Here is a 17,784-nt window from a genome sequence, read left to right on the forward strand (position 1 = left end):
GCAGATCCGAAGCCAAGAGCCAGGGGCATCCCCGCCCTGGCCTCCCACGTGGGTGCAGGGCCCAAGCACTTGGGCCATCCTCCACTGCCCTCCTGAGCCACAGCAGAGAGCTGGATTGGAAGAGGAGCAATCTGGACAGAATCCAGTGCCCCAACTGGGACTAGAACCCGGGGTGCTGGCGCCGCAGGCAGAGGATTAGCCCAGCGAGCCTGGGCACCAGCCTAACCTATGTAAATTTATCATTTCTAATGTAAATTATAAATTTTAAGTGTGAGAAGCAAAAGCTCGACCTCAGTGTTCATTGTAATGTGCAAATAATATCAGAAGATAACTTGATTACCTCAGGGTGTTGTAACAATGTGTTGTTACTTTAGATGTGTAAAGATAAAGGCAAGCTTTGAGGAAAATTCTCAAGACATTGAAAGGCAGATAAACAGAAAAACATATTTAAGTCTATCACTATTTTTAACAGGAAAATACATTTATAAAAACCATTGCTACAAAGGTCATTGAACCTCCTAATTATAAGTAATGAGTTACAGCAAATTTATAAATAAGTAGCCTATAGCTTTCTAATGGGTTGGGCTTCTAAACCACTTGCTTTTGTTGCCCATCACCAACTTCTTTTCAATTCTCTCATTTCATCTGTTCCCATTCTGTAACACATTCCTATACTGTTTTAAAATCTCTCTGATCCTTTTTCAAATTTTCCTTTTATTCTTAATCTTTCTTTTACTGTGCTTTTCTGTAAAAAGAAAAAAACCTTATTAATTTTGTTTGAAAGGCAGAGATACTCTGGGAGAGCAGAGGAGATGGGAGGGGAGGGGAACAGAAGGGAAGCTGGAATCAGGAATGGAGCCAGCACTCAAACTCAAGTGACTGGATATGGTATGTTGGTACTTCAAAAGGCAACTTATCTGCTATGCCAAATACCAGCCTCTATTGTCCTTTTTTTCACTTGCTTTCTGGAACCTCTTTTCTCATGCCTCTCTACCCTAAGACATCCAGTCTGCTGAGTCTGCATGTTGCTCTCTGACTGCCCCAAATATTCTCTTAGTCAAGCAGTTTCCCCAGAGTTTTTTTAAAAGCTTCTTCTGGACTGGATATTAAGACACCACTTGGTCGGCGCCATGGCTCACTTGGCTAATCCTCCACCTGCGGCGCCAGCATCCCATATGGGTGGCAGGTTCTAGTCCCAGTTGCTCCTCTTCTAGTCCAGCTCTCTGCTGTGGCTTGGGTAGGCAGTGGAGAATGGCCCAGGCTTGGGCCCTGCACCCGCATGGGAGACCAGGAAGAAGCACCTGGTTCCTGGCTTCGGATCAGCGCAGCACCGGCCGTAGCGGCCATTTGGGGGAGTGAACCAATGGAAGGAAGACCTTTCTCTCTGTCTATAACTCTACCTGTCAAAAAAAAAAAAAAAAGACACCACTCCCCAAATCTCCACAAAGTTACCATTTTCTCAGGTACTGCGCTAAGTAGTAGAATAGACTCTTCAAATTGAACCAATTCTGTCATGCCCTCAGGAGGACTTAGCTTGCTAAAACAATTTCAACTGACAAAACTTCATGCAAATTTTGGGTAAAAAAAACGGGACTAGGAACTGTGTTTGGTAGAGTTGGAGGGAAGAGTTCCCTTTAAACATATAAAACAACTTATTTCCTGATATATTCCAGTCTTGGAATAGGCATTAGTAGAATAGGTATTCACTAATTAGTGAATAAAAAAAATAATAATCCTGTTGGTCTTTCCTGTTTCCAGCTGCTTCCTAGGGTCATTCACTTATATTCTATCTTTTACGTCTATTAAGAAGAGGACAGGGAGAGAAGGAGGCCTGTCAAAGGTTCACCTTGGTTTCCAACGTGTAATGTAGACTACACCCTCAAGAGGTCACAGAACAATGAAGCCCCTCTGCTAGAAAACTGAAAGGTCTAATATTCTCCCAATCTCCTGCCATCGGATCAGCGCGGTGCGCCGGCCGCGGCGCGCCGGCCATGGCGGCCATTGGAGGGTGAACCAATGGTAAAGGAAGACCTTTCTCTCTGTCTCTCTCACTGTCCACTCTGCCTGTCAATAAATAAATAAATAAATAAATAAATAAATAAATAAAATTTATTTTCTCAGCAGAGCCTAAAATATATAACATGAATTCACAGATGTTTTGCTCTGAAAAATGGTGATAGAGTCATGCAGTTTAACCCTCTGCCAAATTGGGGCTGGCATTGTGGCGTAGCAGGTAAAGCTGCCGTCTGCAATGATGGTAACCACATGGGCGCTGATTCACATCCCAATTGCTCTGCTTCTGATCCAGCTCTAGGCTAATGACCTGAGAAACACAGCAGACATGGCCTAAGCGCTTGGGGCCCTGTCACCCATGTGGGAGACCCCAATGAAGTTTCCAGCTTTGGTCTGGCTCATCCCTGACCACTCCAGCCACTTGGGAAGTGAACCAACTGACGGAAGGCTTCTTTCTCTCTCTCCCCATTCTTTTGAATAAATACATCTTAGAAAAAAAAAAAAGAAAGAAACTTTTGCCATATATGAGTAACCCGACAAACAATTTTTGGCTATCTCCAGACTTCCCCTGAACACTTCCAGGTACAGAAAGGAATACTTTGAAAACAAGTTGTTACACTGTTAACTGAAAATTTTTTTCACTGATTCATTAATAAAAATTCAGCCCATATTTGTGCTGGATACTGAGGTCTTTATATTAAGTCCAAATCCAAATAGCCCTGGAATTTGCTGCTACTATTGAAAAGTTTGCTATCTGTAGAAAGAACATATGCTTACTCCTTGCTTTATGAGATAGTCTTGAAGTATTTTTAGACATTTATCATTTATCAAGGAGTACCTTAAGTCTTCCCTTTTCCAGGCTCTACATTAATTCTGCTTCTCTGAATACCCTACCCACTATTCACTAATATTTTTTTTAAAGATTTATTTATTTTATTTGAAAGGTAGAATTAGAGAGAGAGTAAGTAAGAGAGAGATCTTCCATTTGCTGGCTCACTCCCCAAATGGCCACAATGGCAAGAGCTGAGGAGCCTCTTCAGGGTCTTCCATGTGGGTGCAGGGGCCCAAGTATTTGGGCCATTTTCCAAAGCTTTCGCAGGCACATTAGCAGGGAGCTGCATCAGAAGTGGAGCAGCCGGGACTCGAACTGGCACCCATATGGGAAGCTGGCACTGCAGGTTGGGGCTTAACCGACTATGCCACAGTGCTGGCACCTCACTAATTTTTTTTTTTTTTGACAGGCAGAATGGACAGTGAGAGAGAGAGAGAGAGAGAAAGGTCTTCCTTTGCCGTTGGTTCACCCTCCAACGGCCGCTGCGGCCAGCGCACCGCGCCGATCTGAAGGCAGGAGCCAGGTACTTCTCCTGGTCTCCCATGGGGTGCAGGGCCCAAGCACTTGGGCCATCCTCCGCTGCACACCCGGGCCACAGCAGAGAGCTGGCCTGGAAGAGGGGCAACCGGGACAGAATCCGGCACCCCGACCAGGACTAGAACCCGGTGTGCCGGCGCCGCAAGGCGGAGGATTAGCCTAGTGAGCCGCAGTGCTGGCCAACCTCACTAATATTCTTAAAATGGTGTAAATACTACTCAAAACAACATTCAAAAAGGTTTCTGATCATCTTTAAATAGAATTAATGGTCCCAGGGTTTCTGGAATTTTTTAAAAAGGTAGGTAACATCAGCATTGATAATGGTTATATAATATTGATAATTAGACTGGCACTGTGGTGTAGTGGGTAAAGCTGCTGCCTGCAGTGCCCGCATCCCATGTGGGCGCCGGTTCAAGTCCTGGCTGCTTCACTTCCGATCCAGATCCAGCTCTGTGCTATGGCCTGGGAAAGCAGAAGATGGCCCAAGTCCTTAGGCCCCTACACCTTCGTAGGAGACCTGGAAGAAGCTCCTGGCTTCAGGGCAGCACAGCTCCAGCCATTGCAGTCTACTGGGGAGTGAACCAGTGGACCACAGAAGACTTCTCTCTGCCTCTCCTTCTCTCTGTAACTCTTTCAAATAAATAAATAAAAATCTTTAAAAAATTTATAGTCAACTAAGCTATTCAAGTTTATTTTATTATCAACTCAGATCTTTTACATAAACTGTGTCATTCATCTCTCTACTAAATTTTAGAAAAAATTAAGTATGGAGAAAACATTCACCTCGGATTAAAGGAAATGCATTGCTTTCTTGGAGACAGAACGTTTTCCATCTAGTCTAAGTTTACCAATCAACTAATACATCAATTTATTTTATCTGTCCTGAATTGTATACTTCTTATAGTCAGTTTAAGAAGATAATCACATCATCAAAGGCTGTTGTGACTGACTGAACAAATCACTTAGGATTTTAATCAAAGAGAAAGGAAATGAGAAGTGGTGCGGAAATGAGTATCACTAAATCTTTGAGAAACCATCAATGAATGCACAAAACTCCATTTTTCTTTCAATCTTTTCTCAGCAGTAGCAATGGTACCAAGTCCCAGAGGGATTTCTCTGTATATATCCCCTGTGAAATAGTTAGAAATGATTTATAGTTTTCCTCCTGTGTGTAAGATAACTCAATATAAGTCACTAAAATCACCGCTTTCATTCTCAGGTTTTAAAAAACTTGATACAGAGGCAGATGTTTGGTGCAGTGGGACACCGCTTGGGACACCCATACACTATACCAGAGTGCACAGTTTGAGTCCTGGTACTCCCACTTCCAATCAGCTACCCACTAATGCATCTGGGAAGGCAGATGATGGCCCAAGTACTTGGGTCCCTGCCACCCACATGGGTAACATGGATGGAGTTCTCTACTCCTAGCTTCATCCTGGCCCAACCTCAGCTGTTGTAGGCATTTGGGGAATGAATCTGCAGATGGAAGATATTCTTTTTCTCTGCCTTTCAAATGAAATGGAAGTAAATAAAAATTCAAACTCAACAGTTAAAATTTAAATTATTAGTGTTATTAGTGGTAAATACCACTCAGTGAAATCTTTGTGATTTTATAATCTATCAAAACTAGAGAAGCTATGCCTATTAGAAAAAATCTTACTTGCCACTGTTTTCTGAAAACCATGTGAGTAGTGGTCTGATAATTTAGAGAGGAAGCTTCCTACATCCATGAATACTTAATATGTCCAATATTTTCCTCCATAGATTTTAATGGAATTTTGTTTTGCACCTAGTAACTTCTACAGAAATGGTCAAAGAACAAAGTGTTGGCCGGCACTGTGGCTCACTAGGCTAATCCTCCGCCTGTGGCGTCGGCATCCCGGGTTCTAGTCCCGGTTGGGGTGCCGGTTCTGTGCGGTTGCTCCTCTTCCAGTCCAGCTCTCTGCTGTGGCCCGGGAAGGCAATGGAGGATGGCTCAAGTCCTTGAGCCCTGCACCCGCATGGGAGACCCGGAGGAAGCACCTGACCCCTGGCTTCGGATCAGCACAGCGCACTGGCCATAGCGGCCATTTGGGGGGTGAACCAACAGACCGAAGACCTTTCTCTCTGTCTCTCTCTCACTGTCTAACTCTGCCTGTCAAAAATAAAATAAAATAAAATAAAAATAAAAGAACAAAGTGTTTGGAATTACCTTGAGTGGTGAAGTTGAAGAGTGCAGGTGTGTCTCGCCCATTTGGTAGTTTGACATTTGGGTCCCGTAATTCATCAAAAAATGAATGTGCACAAGCTTCCAGTGGTGTCAGTCGGGCAGTTGGTGTGTACTCCAGCAGACGGCTACACAGTGCAATTGCCTCTGGTGGAGTTCGGGGTCGGAAGACCTGTAGTACAAAATAAAGGAGGGAACAATTAATGTTTTATTATAAGAATGTATGTAAATAACTCAGTATTTAGTTAATTCCCACCATGTACAAAAACATGGTTACATTTGGGAAAGGAATCTTCCAGAATGAAAAGAGTTAACTGCTTATGACTCACCACACTGGGGTGAACTGCTAGTTAAAGACTATATAAGAAAAGCTCAGTGAGTAGTCTACATATGCTAGTCATGAAGCAGGACAATCAAACATGCATACAAAATATGACAGGCATATGAGAAAGGCTGGGTTCTAGAGGCAAGCACAACTAGAAGAGTAGAAAAAATTTTAAAGTTCGACAGCTGTGGTAGTAAATATAAGATTGCCTCTTTTGCATTATTTTTAGCAGAACAATTATTGATAATGGATGGAACTATTCAAATTCGGCAATCAGAAAAAAAGAAAAACACTGTCATTCAAAGTCAATAAATGCTAATGAGGTGGTATTTTCTTCTCAGTAACAGAACCTATCTTAATTTGAACAAATTCTTTAGTATCGAGAATTTGACAAAATGTCTGACACTGTTTTCTGAAGCAACTATTATCATGAATGTGGCCAGATTATTCTCATTAGAATGACAGTACTAGAATTTTAATCAGGGAGAGAAAAAGGTAGTCTTCATTAAGAGCCATTAAATCACAGAAAAAGTCAACTGAAGGCTATATTGAAATAAAATATAATTAATATTCTTAAAGGAATACATAGCTTTATACTCATTTATGTGTTAATACTTGTATATATATAAAACCACAAAATAAACTCCATTCTAAATTATGGCTAAAGAATAGAACCAGAGGGAAAGAATCAGAAATCACCAAAAACAGATGAACAAAAAGCCTTTGAAACTAAAGAAAAAGAAAACATACAGTCCTTGATAGGAAGAACATATAACCAAATAAAAGGTGTGGTGGTGGAGGTAGACAGACATAAAGAGAAGCAGACATGTGTAAGGAAATGAGGGAAGTAGACTCACCAGCAAGGAAAGGACATGCAGACTGTGACAAGGCATGGTGGAGCCTGGGAGGTTAGGTTTCCTAATGAGAATGGCTCTGTAATATCTGACTAGTTGCTTAAGCTGACTGAAGATAAGAGAACTAGTTACAACTACAGAGTTCATTAGAGCTTCAAAAGCCTTTATATAAGCACTTTCTACAATGAAAATGCTCTTTATTGTATTATACTTTCACATATATTCTATTACTGTAAAATATATTTTCTGAAAATGAAGACAGTAGCATTTTGGGAATTTATTTCAGAACCTTAGAAGGCCTCAATTTATTGGCTATGTTAGAAAGCCACTGTGAGGGCAAAACCTGCCTTATCTTGATATTTTTAAATACGCTGGCTTGCTTCAGTCAAGCAAACTTTTTGTATTACTTGAAATATTTAGCTCTTCCGCTGTCCTTGGTCATTTTTCCCTTTTCTTGCTCCCAAGGTCCACAATCAAATCCAGAATGCAAAAAGAATATAAATCAGTGAAAAACTCAGAAAAGTTGTCACAAAAATATTACACACTACTGACATATTTTATCCCTGAGGCCAGTTTGCATCTTTTTGATATGGATTTACTTTGCTAGCTAGCAAAAATGCTTTTGCACCAATATGGTATCACATAAGCAGAATTAAAAGTAGTACCAAAGGTAAAAATAAAGTCTTGCTAATGTTCAACTGTAGGATATCTGAATGGCTAGTTACTTCAAATTAAAAAATTTCATGTTATATTAATAAAGACTTTGTGTTAAAGATTTTAATAAACCAGTGTTATAAGCTTATTTCTGATTTTTTTCTGTTAAAAGTCATTTATATCTTTTTGGTATTTTTCTAGCTATAAGTGACCATCCATATTGGTACTAAGACATACATTAGCTTATTTTGTCAGAGATCTTAACTCATGGAATCAGAGTTAAAAACAATAAAAAAAAATCATTTCAAGAGCCTACATTAAAAAAAATCAAGATTTAACCTGCCTTTACAAAAAGTATCCGCTGTTACTTTAAACCCTTTGAGAGATTCTTGATGAGAAAAGCCTTGGTTCAGTATTCTGTGGACAAAGGTTAAGTGGAAAATTATGTGGGGTCAAAACCCAGTATCTCCCAGAGTTTAGATTTCTGACCATAATACAGGGTGTGGTAGAATGCAATTTACAATATTACAGGCCAAAGTAGAAATACCGTTATGTCTAAAACAGAAACTAAGAACTACTGAAATTTGGCTTTTGATTAAGAAGTTTTGGCTTCCATGTCATTCCTTACTCACTGAAATTGCTTAACACCCAGAATCTGGTTTCATGAATCTTCATCAATATTTAATCTGGTAAGAATAATGTTAAAAGCCTATAATTCCTAAACTTCAGTCTAGATATTTATGAATGAATCACCTGGGAGACTGACAATCTAAATACACCATAAGCAAAACCTGTTCCACACAAGGAATGAAAACAGAAATCACAGGTACCTAAGATGTTTTTAGTACTACATTTCAACAATGAACAATTGTTCAGCATTTCAGAAAAATTTTTCCCCCGAGTTTTATAGACCTGCCCTGAAATTTTGGGAAAGAAAAAATTAAGTACATACCCGCACTCCTGAGGTGAAACGTCCTGTTCCTGACGAATCCTAAAGATGATAATTCAGTGAAATAATCCAAACAGGGGAAGTCAATCCAAAAGAGAATAGTACAGCAAGGAAAAATATATCCAATGTTATAAGAAATCCATGGTGTGGGGGGGACATAGAAATGTTTATACAGTTATAAACTTTAAACATCAGTCTCCACAGTAGCAAGTCCAAGTTTTAAAAATTATTTCACCACAGTGTATGCCAAAAATTTTTGATTGTGCAATGGTGAGGCACAGTAAAGAAACATTTTTAATTTTAATTTATTATGTTCCAATGCCAGTGTGTTTATTAAAAAAATACAAAACCAAAAAAAGTTAAATCAAAATGAAATCTAGAAGTAAAGTTCCCAAAGTAAAGTGGTCTTCTATGACCTGGATTCATCATCCATAGATATGGCTGGGAGGGGGCACATTTGCTTGTTTTTAAAGGTTTAAGTTCTCAATATGCTAATTTTTATTAATGTGTTCCAGTTATACAGTATAAACATTTTTTGCTAAATTATTAGTGATGAGAGGAAAGTAATATATATAGTTAATCTATATTACTATAGATTTTAAGCCAGATATTTTCAATTTGTGTGAGCTAAGAAGGATCAGGCCACCGCGGATTATTCTTCATTTTGGATTGACTTCCCTGCTAAAAGATGTTCAATTGCTGACATTCTCTTTATCTTAGAACTCTTCAGGAAATTGACATTATCACCTCAGGAGTGCGGGTATAAACTTACTTTTTCTATTGTGGGCATTGCCTCCTCATACCCTTGCACCCATTACTTAGGAAAAATAAATATAGAACACTCTTTTTTGGAAAAACTCAATGAAAATATAATTCTACATCTTTGAGCACTACAAATTCAACACAGTTCCATCTGCAAATATGCCCAATTCACCCACCAAAAGCTAAACAAAAATATATACAATGAACAATACAACTAAGGGACAGTCACAGTTACAGGTGACATGCATAGTAATGTATACCAACACCTAGGCACAACGGAGCCAAATAAGCAAGGGAGGTGGTAGGGTCTATTATGTCTAGGTATTGAGAACAAAAAATGGCTGAACTCACCAGTAGCTGTGAACTCCCTTGACTATTCTAGGAGAATTTAACATTCTTTTAGGATAGTTTCCAGTGGGGGAATTAAATATTTTACAAAAATAAATAATCCGCGGATTACTTTTAGTCTGCAGACTAAAATTTAGTACACGGATTAAAATCCGGCCCATAAGAATAAAAATCTCAAAACACAACCAGGTAGACAAAAATAGAAAGCCAGACTAAAAGAACTGAGAGCACAAAGTAAGACTCAACTGGGCCAACTAACAATTAGTACGCAGACTAAATATGGCCAGCCAAGTATGCAGCAAGGCCATGGAGATTCCCAAACGCCCCTTTAAAAACTAAGTAAATAAATAAAAACAAAACAAAACAAAACAGAACAGAATTGAACAAAACAAAAGAAAAGAAAGAAAAAGGAAAAATTGAAAAGAACCAAAACACTGACATGAACTTTTAAAGTGATTCGAATACTACCTCACCTATGCAGCAACTCATTTTCTTAAATTGAAACGAGTCACGACTATCATCACACATACTAGTTCATAGAAGAAACTAACGGAGATAATTTAGTTTTTCAAAAAGAAAGTCTCTGTGGTATTGAACAAATGCAACCAAATCCTTAAGTGAAGAGTTATTCAAAACAAGCTTGCATTTGGAAAACAAAAATAACAAGCAATTTTCCCTCTACATGTCCTAGAATAGACTTAGATCATCAAATTTCAACCTGGAGCTAACTGTTATGACTGAATCTCAAGTCCTTTAAAATGGACATTTATAAACAATCACACTTCTCACAGCATCAGCTTGCAGCAACTCTACTGTATTAAGTAGCCAACCAGGGCAATACAAAAAAATGTCCTTTTAATGGCCATGCATAGTAATTGATCTAATGAAACATAGAACAAATAATGGGCCTCTTCCAGTTATTCCTTGCCAGTTTTCATTATGATAGATGTGCAACACTAGCAGTATTTTTCAGACATATACAAAACATAAGCACAGTTTTAAAACCTGACAAACCATGAGTACTCTAGAGAGCAACATCAATACTGGCAATTTATAAACCTAAATACATGGTTAAATGTGAAACAATGCCATGGCTCTGTTTGAAAAGCTGATTATGTTGGCTAAATAAGACATTGAGTCTCCGTAAGCACTTATACATAGCACATAGTTCAATACTCAGTGTACACTATGTTTTAAAACATTCTTTGGTGATGCTTTTAAACATCGATCTAACGATGTGCTGACATGCAAGGTAATCTAATTCATTCTAAAAGCTGTCAAAAATGATTACCATAGGCTAAGTCAACTTTCAGAGTCCATGAGCTTCGAGGTTAGCATCTAATTAGCGTATGCAAAAATACAGCTCAAATCTACTGAGTAGATTTCAGTAGATTTTCTCTAGTCTTTTGAGATATCAGTTCCTAAATTCAGGCAAAGTAGGTTGAGCATAAGAAATATCAACAACCCTTTCCTTAGCTATAACAGATCTAGTATTTGTGAATTTCACTTGCACTAATGAAAAGGCTGAGTTTTTCTGAGGTATACTGCATGTAAGAAAAATCATACACAAGGGCACTCCAAAAAGTTCATGCAAAATGGAATTAAAAGAGCAGTTTATTTTGGTGCAAATAATTTTTGAAAAACATGCTTAAATTTTCATGAATACATTTTCGATGAGCTTTCTGAAGATGACTTATATGTACTGATTTTATATTTTTTGCACCAAAATAAGCTTATCCTTAATTCTATTTTTCTATGTATTTTGTGAAATATTCACATGAGTAGATAACAGCATTTACTATGAAATGAAATTTCTCCCTCCAATATCATTCATTGATGAAACAGAACAGTGGGCCCACACAGAAGTATGATTTACCCAAATGTACACTTACCCAATTTAATCTTTCATTGTTCACAAAATAGTTACTGTAGTGAGGCTGGTCTTCCGAAAAATACAGGAATATTTCCTTTTCATCTATACCTCCCCATCTTGAAAGATTCACCTAGGCTTCAACAATTACTAATCTTTTTTACACCTAAGCAAATCCCAATTCTCCTTCAATAGCCTATGTCTATCACCTTGAAAGATGATTTCATTTTTTCCTTCACCACTTTCACTAATGGTATGCCTCCTAAGACCTACAGCACGTGGAACACCTCTTGAGACTTAGAGTACACAATCAAGTATACATGTATGGTTATACCCATATATTACCTGACATTATTTAATATTTATGTCAACTGAACTTTTCAACTGTAAATTTTTCATGGACAAGGACTATATAATTTACTTCCTTTTGCATTCTCTATAATACTCAGCAAGTACTGGTTACATAGAAGACACAGGATATAAAGAAGAAATTATAAATTAAAAATAGATGCTGTCTGCTTTTGTCTTCCACCCCAATTCCATCCACTGCCCCTCTATAAGTGTTCTTTAAACTCATGACTTAGTATTCTTCCTTTTTTACATTATTCCTTTCACATACGGATTAGTCACCCTAGAAGCTGGATTTTTTTTTTTTTTAAAGATTTATTTACTTATTTGAAAGGCAGAGTCGCAGAGAATGAGAGACAGAGACAGCGACAGAGAGAGACCTTCCATCCACACAAATGGCTGCAATAGTTGGGGGTGGGCAAGGCCAGGAGCCTCGAGCCTCCATACAGGTCTCCCATGTGGATGGCAGGAGCTCAAGCAAGGGCCATCCTCTGCTGCTTTTCCCAGGTACATTGGCAGGGAGCTGGATGGAAAGTGGAACAGCTGGTACTTGAACCAGTATGAGAAGAACCCACATGAGATAATGGTGTCACATGCAGCAGCTTAACCCTGTGTCACAATGCTGGCCCCAGGAGCTGGATTTTAATGTGTACAGTTTCCATCAAAGAAATTGTAATATATTGTTGAACTCTTTATTTAGTATAGAGTTGGTCTTCTGTGAATAAAGTTAATTGAAAATGGATATTAGTGGAGAATGGGACTAGGAATGGGAGAGGGAGGAGGAGGGGTGGGAGGGCAAGTATGGTAAGAAGAATCACTGTATTTCTAAAGTTGTACTTATGAAATGCATGAAGTTTGCATTCCTTAAATAAAAGGCTTCTTTGGGTAGCATAAAAAGAAAAGTCAATTCACATGGAAATTAGAAAATGAGAATTGATTATTCTAAAAACATGAGGGTAAAAATTTCAGGAGAGAAGATAGTATGAATATACAAATGAGATAAGTAATGATGGATCAGTAGTGTTCAGGGGAGAGGGAGTTGAATAATATAAAGCCTGACTTATTATAAGTAACAGAATAAAATAGACAAAGTGTGATCCTAGGAGCTAACAGAAATCCCCAATATTTATTTAAAGATTTATTTATTTATTTGAAAGGCAAAGTTACAGACAGGCAGAGGCAGAGAGAGAGGGAGAGAGAGGTCTTCCATCCGCTGCTTCACTCCCCAAACGGCTGCAATGGCCAGAGCTGTGCTAATCCGAAACCAGGAGCCAGGAGCCTCCTCTGGGTCTCCCACGTGGGTGCAATAGCCCAAGGACTTGGGTCATCTTCCACTGCCTTCCCAGGCCATAGCAGAGAGCTGGATCAAAGTGGAGAGGCCAGGACTCAATATGGAATGCTGGCACTGCAGGTGGCGGTTTTACTTACTAAGCCACAGCACTGCCCCCCCCCCCCCAATATGGTTTTATGTTTTCTGGGATTTGAGTAAATAAAATGAGAGAGAGACCAGAAAAGGTAGATGGACCAGAACAATGTGGCAGCAGATTTTGTTTTGTGTTTTCTGGGTCTCTCTGAAGGCATTCCTGGTAAAATGCTGAATAATATTTGGAATATGTAAGTTTATTAGTTCTGAAAAATCTTGCATTGAGAGGAAGAAAAAGTTAAGATTATGAATAAAGTCTCAAAAAGAAGGAAGGATAGGAAGGTTTTTGGGTTTAGCACAGAGAATTATAACTTCTTCAAATTGAAATTACCACTTTGATAGCAAAAATGACCTCAGAACTCTCTTTACTGTGTTACCCAGCTAGACACACTAGTGTTCATTCACATGGGAGCACATTGATAGTGTTCTAAGAAATCAAGTATGCAAAAACTGATTTTTGTGGACAATGCTTGCTAGGAAATTACCCAACAACCAATGGACCCTTATAATCTACAGACATATGCCTATTAAGTATTAAAGTACTACATATGCCAAAAACTTGGTAACAGATATTTAAGGTAATTCATATCCATATTATCATTATGAAACAGAAATTAAGAACTGCTATAAAACAAAGCATGAATTAGCAGTAGATCATACTGGAGTTACAAGAGTTAAGTGGTGGGAATAATCACAGAGAACTTGGACAATGAGAAAATATTTATGGCAGAAGTGAGATTTCAGGTCTTGAGGAAGGTTAAGAGTTGGTAAAAAAAAAAAAAGAGGATTCTAAGTGGGAGAAAAAAGATGCTAGCAAAAAGTAGAAATAAATGTGGCTTCTCTGAGGAACAATTAGAAGGCAGTCTTAATCAGGCAGAAAATTAAGCATGACTGTATGGTTCCTTCAGTGAGTCACAAACTGCACAACATTCCCACACACAACTAACACATTAAAAAGCCCTAGTATAATTGCAAGAGATCGAGGGCCTTTAGAAAGGGTAACAGTATCAGTTATTCAAAACTGGGTAAACACTCACACATCTACTATAATATAACCATTTTAGAAATCCCTGATTTATCCTTAACTTGGAACTATACTTTTAAATTGATTGCTTAACATAAATGTTTCAGGATGATGGAAACTGGACAATTTGGGAAAGAGACTAGGTTGAAGCAACTAGATACTTTAGGGAAAGTTAAGATCAGGAAGAACTACATTACCCATTTTCCTGACAAGCAAAAGTAGGAAAGATCAAGAACAGAGTGACTGAATTATGTGTCATCCAAACTGGGACATTTTTGAGAGTAAAGTGGGAAATAATTGGTAATTACACTGGATAAGTACAAATCAGGATATATGACAAACATTTCCATATTATACCAAATTTTCCTAAAAGCTGTGAGGAATAAGAAAAGAATTTTAAACAGCAGTGACAGTACCACATGTGCTTTTAAGAAAGCTAATTTTGTGGCTGGTGCTGTGGTGCAGTGGGTTAAAACCCCAGGCTGCAGAGCTGGCATCCCATATGGGTGTCAGTTCGAGTCCTGGCTGTTCCATGTTTAACCCAGCTCCCTGCTAACGTGCCTGGGAAAGCAGCCTAAGTTGGCCCAAGTGCCTGGGCCTCTGCAACCACATGGGAGAGCTCCCGACTCCTGTTTTCGGCTTGGCTCAGCTCTGGCTGTTGTGGTCATTGGGAGAGTGAACCAGTGGATAGAAGACCCCTCTCTGTCTCTACCACTCTCTGTAACTCTTTCAAATAAATAAAATTATTATATAATGGTCTAAACTAAGGTTAGGGTAGTGGAGAAAGAAGAGGACAAATCAGAGAACTACATGGAGGTAGAAATTTCACATTTATTTAGATCTAAAATAATTCTTTATATTTATATCACAGTTACATTTTCAAAAGAAGCATGAGAAAAAGTACAGCAGAAAATCAGCACATTAACGAGATAAAAGCTAAGGCATAAACACTAGCAGCAATGTAAACTAGATCTTCCCTTCATCGTACAGCCTGTCAGTTGCAGAATTTAAGCTTCCTTTTTGTCTTCTGGTCAGCCTATGACTCTATTTAATTCTCAGTCTACTTTTGTATCATTTTATTTTGCTTTGCATCTGGTTTTCCTTCTCTGAAGTATTATAGCATACACCAATGCTAAGATCTTTATGTTCCCACTCCCAATAGTGGTCCTTGTTTTAAAACATTAGCAGCACCAGGGCTGGCACTGTGGTGCAGCAGGTTAAGTAGCCTCTTGCAATACTGGCATCCCATATCAGAGAGCCGATTTGAGTCTCTGCTGCTCCACTTCTGATTCATCTCCCTGCTATGTGTTTGGGAAACCAGTGGAGGATGGCACAAGTAATTGGGTCCCTGCCACCCATTTGGAAGACCAGGATGGATTCATTCCTGACTCTTGGCTTCAGCCTGGTTCAGTCCTGGATGTTAAGACCATTTAGGGGAATGAACCAGTGGATGGAAGATCTCTCTCTTCACTTTTTCAAATAAATAAAATACATCTTAAAAACAAAAACATTAATATCCATTTCTTTCCCACCTAACATTAAAAGTCTATTTATTAATTAGGCTGCACTGGTTATTATGTAATAGTCAAGGGCAATTTACTGGATTTTTAAATCCTCAAGATTCCTGCCATACACTACACAGGAGTATCTCAGTGTCTGTTTTCCTGGTATCTTTCTTACATACTTCTATCCCCTCACCTCAATATTTCCATGAAAGATACTTTATTTCTCTCTACTTTTTTGAGAAAAGTTCCTGATCCTCTGGATACAGCTGTACTATGCTGAACACAGGAACCCAGGGTTCCCATCCCCATAACTTCAGGAAATGTGACTGAAGTGGATCCTAATCAAAGACAACAAATGAAAGTAAGCAATTCTTGTTTCTACACTTGTACTTACCTGCCCTCCAAGGGCAACAAGCTTTCTTCTTTAAAGAACATTAGGTATGATTTTTAAATGATTCTGTTGCCTGCCTAGCACAAAGCAGCAATTCTTAGTGGGGGTTAGGAGGAAAGGGGACTGAATTCCCTCTAGGAATTTTAAAGTTTTTATCTTCATTCTTATAATAATTTACCTACAAAAAAATCAACATAAGCATATTCTAGATCATCTAGATGACAGAGTAGAATCATGGAAATTCTGTGTTTCACTTGGGATATGTGTACTAATCAGAAATTACCATAAATCTACTTATTAAATAATGCATTTATACAAAGCAAAAACCAAATTATGTCAAGGGACACAATTTGAATGAATAGTTGACAGTAATTTTCACACACACATACACACACACAAGGTGGGAGAATAGAGTCATTATTTTTCACATGGTACAAGAATGGAAACTTAAAATAAAGGGCTTTGTATAGATTATTCAAGTTTGAAAATCATTAGCGTAGATAAAAATTTATCAGGAATCCAAGAAGGCAAAGGAAGGCTTAAAGATACGTATTTACCTCAGCTCTTCTGTTGACTGTATTATAATAAATTATTCCTTACATTCTTTTCTATTTAATATTTGCATACAGTAGAGATAATTCAGGGGACACACTCTAGTATTGGTGACAATGTTGACTTAAAATAAAAAAGGACAGGACCTCATTTTCAGCATTTGTCGGAAGTGCTATATCAAAGGTAACGTGATGAATACTTCAGATGTAACAAAAAGAACTTTATTTTCTTCACAAAATAAACAAGATTAGTTAAGAAAATACAGAAATATGAAAAGATAATACAAAAAAAATCAAATCACCCTTCTCACCCAAATTTATTAGCATTTTAGACCATTTTTCCATATTTATGTAATACACAGAACACTATTGTTGGCTTTCCTTTAACTTGGCTGAAATCATAGTACACTAACAAATCATTTTCTAACAGTCACTTTAACTAAAAATAACCTCCATGGATTCAAGTTGTCACTTAGCCCCTAAATCCAGACTACTAGGAATCTCTGGGTTTAGAGTCAGGTAAGAACCCCTAAATATATTCTGATATGGGTTTAAAATAAAATTTAAGTACAAAGATAAAAGTATACTTTATCTGACTATTTAGTGTTGATAGTAACTTTAAAAAAATATTTTTTTTATTAATTTGAAAGGCAGAGAGAGAGGGGGAGGAGAGACACAGAGAAAGAGATCTTCTATCCACTGATTCATTCCTGAAATGACTGGAATGGCTGGGGCTGGCCCAGGATGTAGCCAGGAGTTTCATTTGGGTCTCCCATGTGGGTGGCAGGGGCTCTTACACTTGGGCCATCTTTCATTGCTTTTCCAGAAGCATTAGCAAGGTGTTGGCTCAGAGTGGAACAGCCAGAACTCAAACCAGCGCTTGAGATGCAATGGGATGCCGGAACTGCAGGTGGTAGCTTAACCTTCTGCCCCACAACACTAAAAGGGAGTGGGTTGGAGCAAGCATTGCGGTGCAGGGGTTAAGATACCACCTGCAATACAAGCATCCCATATGAGCGCTGGCTCTTGTCCTGGCTGGTCCACTTCCCATCCAGCTGCTTGCTAATGTGCTTAGGAAAGCAGCAGCAGATGACTGACCCAGGTGCTTGGGCCCCTGTCATGCATGTGGGAGACCCTGATGGAGGTCCAGGCTTCTGGCTTTAGCTTAAGCAAGCACTGGTCATTATGA

General features: G+C 38.6%; 1 protein-coding gene across 6 annotated transcripts in view; it reads right to left on the bottom strand.

The window, feature by feature from the left end:
- The window catches only part of GSK3B (glycogen synthase kinase 3 beta), a 218,634-nt gene that overhangs the window by 34,379 nt on the left and 166,471 nt on the right, over nt 1-17,784 (bottom strand). For 3 of the 6 annotated variants that reach the window (XM_002716660.6, XM_008266875.5, XM_089331756.1), the window contains 2 exons: nt 8,377-8,415; nt 5,577-5,763 (listed from right to left, as the gene is read on the bottom strand). In XM_002716660.6, the coding sequence (XP_002716706.1) occupies nt 5,577-5,763; nt 8,377-8,415 (226 nt within the window). The remainder of the gene's footprint in view (nt 1-5,576; nt 5,764-8,376; nt 8,416-17,784) is intronic. The other 3 variants (XM_002716661.6, XM_070072184.2, XM_089331757.1) reach the window with 1 other exon arrangement.

The sequence above is a fragment of the Oryctolagus cuniculus genome, chromosome 4 (assembly GCF_051225735.1).
Source record: "Oryctolagus cuniculus isolate XC-2025 breed Fujian yellow rabbit chromosome 4, ASM5122573v1, whole genome shotgun sequence".
NCBI lineage: Eukaryota > Metazoa > Chordata > Mammalia > Lagomorpha > Leporidae > Oryctolagus > Oryctolagus cuniculus.